At 45.9% G+C, this 3,267-nt stretch overlaps 1 protein-coding gene across 1 annotated transcript in view; it reads right to left on the reverse strand.

Moving 5' to 3' along the window:
- The window catches only part of tcf4 (transcription factor 4), a 165,494-nt gene extending 162,233 nt beyond the window's left edge, over positions 1-3,261 (reverse strand). The window contains exon 1 of the mRNA XM_008402569.2: positions 1,697-3,261. Coding sequence (XP_008400791.1) covers positions 1,697-1,769 — 73 coding nt within the window. The 5' untranslated portion in view covers positions 1,770-3,261. The remainder of the gene's footprint in view (positions 1-1,696) is intronic.
- Positions 3,262-3,267: the final 6 nt, after the last annotated feature.

Consider the following 3,267-nt stretch of genomic DNA (forward strand, 5'->3'; position numbering starts at 1 on the left):
CACTGGAGTCTCATTTGATGCGTTTAACGCTGTGGTCGCGACAGAATATTTCAGGTTTTAGATTTAATGCCAACATGTTGCAGTAAAAATGACAAATATTTCATGCCCTCTGTAAAGCTCGGTGGTGGCGGGGTAATGATACGGGCTGTGTTCATCTGGAAAGCTATTTATGTTCAGTAACAGGCAAAACGAACGTCAAACACAGCTAACACCCTTAGCTAACGCTAACTCCCTTAGCCAATGCTAACTACCTTAGCTAATGCTAACTCCCTTAGCCAATGCTAACTACCTTAGCTAATGCTAACTACCTTAGCCAATACTAACTACCATAGCTAATGGATCCCATTTATCAGGATTCCCACTGCAGATCTTGATGATGAACTGATTGTTTCCTGCTACTAATCGTAAACTGTTCACACAGGAACCTGTCATCCAGGAACTTGTTCACACAGGAATCTGTTCATACAAGAACTTGTTCACACAGGAATCTGTTCATACAAGAACCTGTTCACGTAGGAATCTGTTCATGCAGGAATCTGTTCATATAGGAATCTGTTCATACAAGAACCTGTTCATACAAGAACCTGTTCATAAAGGAACCTGTTCATACAAGAACCTGCTCAGAAAGGAACCTGTTCATACAAGAACCTGTTCACACAAGAACCTGTTCACCCAGGAACCTGTTCACCCAGGAACCTGTTCACACAGGAATCTGTTCATACAGGAATCTGTTCATACAGGAATCTGTTCATACAAGAACTTGTTCACACAGGAACCTGTTCATAAAGGAACCTGTTCACCCAGGAACCTGTTCATAAAAGAACAGGTTCACACAGGAACCTGTTCATAAAGGAACCTGTTCACACAGCAATCTGTTCATACAGGTGTACGACCCCAAAGCTTCCCGCTGACGTCGTCCAGCACCGCTCCGTTTACAGCACTTTTACAGTCAACATGGCCGCAGTCAACCCATCGCCTGATGTGTGAGGTTAGCCTAAAAGCCGACTGGATGCCGTAACACAAATAGAGTCCATAGATGGTAACAGGAAGTTGACATGGTGTGGATTTTATAAATCAGTTTATCTTCAAATTACATGAAAATAATCCCAAAAGTTCAGTTTCCTTAACGCCATCGGCTCCTCGACACAGTCGGACCAACAACAAACCAACCGAACTGCGTTTCATGGCTTCTTCYGTCTCATTTTCCAGCTTCAGACCTTAAAACCATCAGCAGCAGCACAAAGATTCACAACAAGAGCTTAACAAAAACCAGCAGCACCAACAACCATCAGAAGAATAAAATGAGTGAATGAGCCGCGATATAAAATCCCAAACAATGCATGTAATCACCAGGGTTGTGCACCGATCTCAGCAACGCGCGCCGGCAGGAAAGGATAAGAGCAGCAAAATCAGAAAAACAGGAAGTCTCCATCAGGAGCGAAAATAAAAGACAATATAAACACCGCGGGGTTTTGGTCAGCCTCGGAAATGTCACTGAAAAACAACACGAAAGTCAAAACAGAGAGACATGTCAACCTAGCAGCTGATTTCTCAGGGAACAAGACGCTCCAGAAGAAAACCCAAACACTGCAGGAATATTCAAACAGCCACCAGCGAGCAGGTGTAGGGAGAGAAGGAGGGACTGAGGGAAAAAAAAGACAGGATGAGGAGGAAGTAGAAGGAGACGGTGACGTACTTGAGCCGGAGAAATGTCCGCTCCCCAGGGAGGTGGGTCCGTTCTTTCCACTGCTAACAGGAGGGGAAAACATCTACAAGACAAACACAGAGCAGATTACCTCCGAGAGCCCTGACACTGCTGCAAACAGCCAGAGAAACATCTCCACAGTTACGGCACTGCACTGGGGCTCATGGAGCGCTTCACTCCAAAACCTCACGCCTGCAGCTGGACGCAGCTCATCCGCTGCGTGTTTTAAATAGTTTTGTCTTCGTATAATGACTTGGACCGGGTTTGATCATCAAGCAGCGTCACTTAATATCCTGATTAATCCGGGATCGGGGTTAGTTTTATGTCACGGGGGGTCGTTTCACGTCGTCATTAAACATCAAGTCAGAAAGGCTCAGTCAAAGTCTAGGATCAAGTCCAGTCCAACGACACAAAAGGGAGGTAGGAGATCTGAAAAGTCGTCRAATCCCAATTTGAGGGTCCAACACTGACTGAGAGTCAAATCTTACACCAAGASGGTCAAAGTCTTGAACTTGGTCTCGATTCTGGCTAGTTAAGTCCAAACAYGGTCATRTGAAACAYGAGGAGCAGGTGAAACCTCAACGCAAGACTAACCAGARGGTCCRACAACAGTTTACGTCCATAATCCACTAAAGATTGGCAACTTCTGCATCACAGCCAACATCTGGAGCAATCAAGGCCACAACAAGAGCGAGTCCAATATCAAGACTTCCTTAGTCAAGACCAGCAACACCCAACTCTGTCTGAAACTGAGGTTAGCTCAAGATAAGGTCCGATAAATTACAGTCCTAACCGGAAGGTGTAGGTCCAACAGGTGCAACACCAAGAGTGACTCATCCAGAGTCAAACCATTTAGACCTCAGGTTTGGTTCAATGAGTCCACAGTTATGGTTGGCAAGTCCATGGTGGAGAACAAGACATGTGAAGACAAAGACAACGCTAAAGGAAGGTAGCTTCCAGGTCCAACAAGCATAAAGTTATCAGTAAGTCCAAGGTAGACCGACAAACCAAACCAAGAGTAGCATGTGAATCTCCGGCCCTAAAACTGGATTTCCACACCGCAAGACCAGAATCCTGATCTCATCTCGAGTGAAATGCTTGGCCAACATGAGCTGCATCGTGGTTACGGCGGTCTAGTCCAACATGGCTGTAAATACAGGGAGTGAGTCCAAGACGAGGTACAGCAGTTCAACAAGTCAATGAGGTTAAAATCCAGACGATGTCAAGATCTGGTTAGAAAGTCTAGAGACAAGACGAGGACACAGGCAACGTCCAACGTCCCCGACCCGACGACAGAGACTCACAACACGACCAGCACTTAGTTTCTGACCTAAAACTTCATACACATCAATGCCAGGTCACCCAGATTCAAGTCTTAAGTCGAGATGAGCAACATTCAGGTCAGGCCTCACATAGTCAGTCCCAAATAAAGACCAACAGGTACAATCCTGCCCCGAGTCCAAGTCCTGTCCAAAGAGACAGACGGTATACCGATCCTGCCCAGAGTCCAAGTCTTGTCCAAAGAGACAGACGGTATACCGATCCTGCCCAGAGTCCAAGTC

The sequence above is a fragment of the Poecilia reticulata genome, unplaced genomic scaffold, assembly GCF_000633615.1.
Source record: "Poecilia reticulata strain Guanapo unplaced genomic scaffold, Guppy_female_1.0+MT scaffold_239, whole genome shotgun sequence".
NCBI lineage: Eukaryota > Metazoa > Chordata > Actinopteri > Cyprinodontiformes > Poeciliidae > Poecilia > Poecilia reticulata.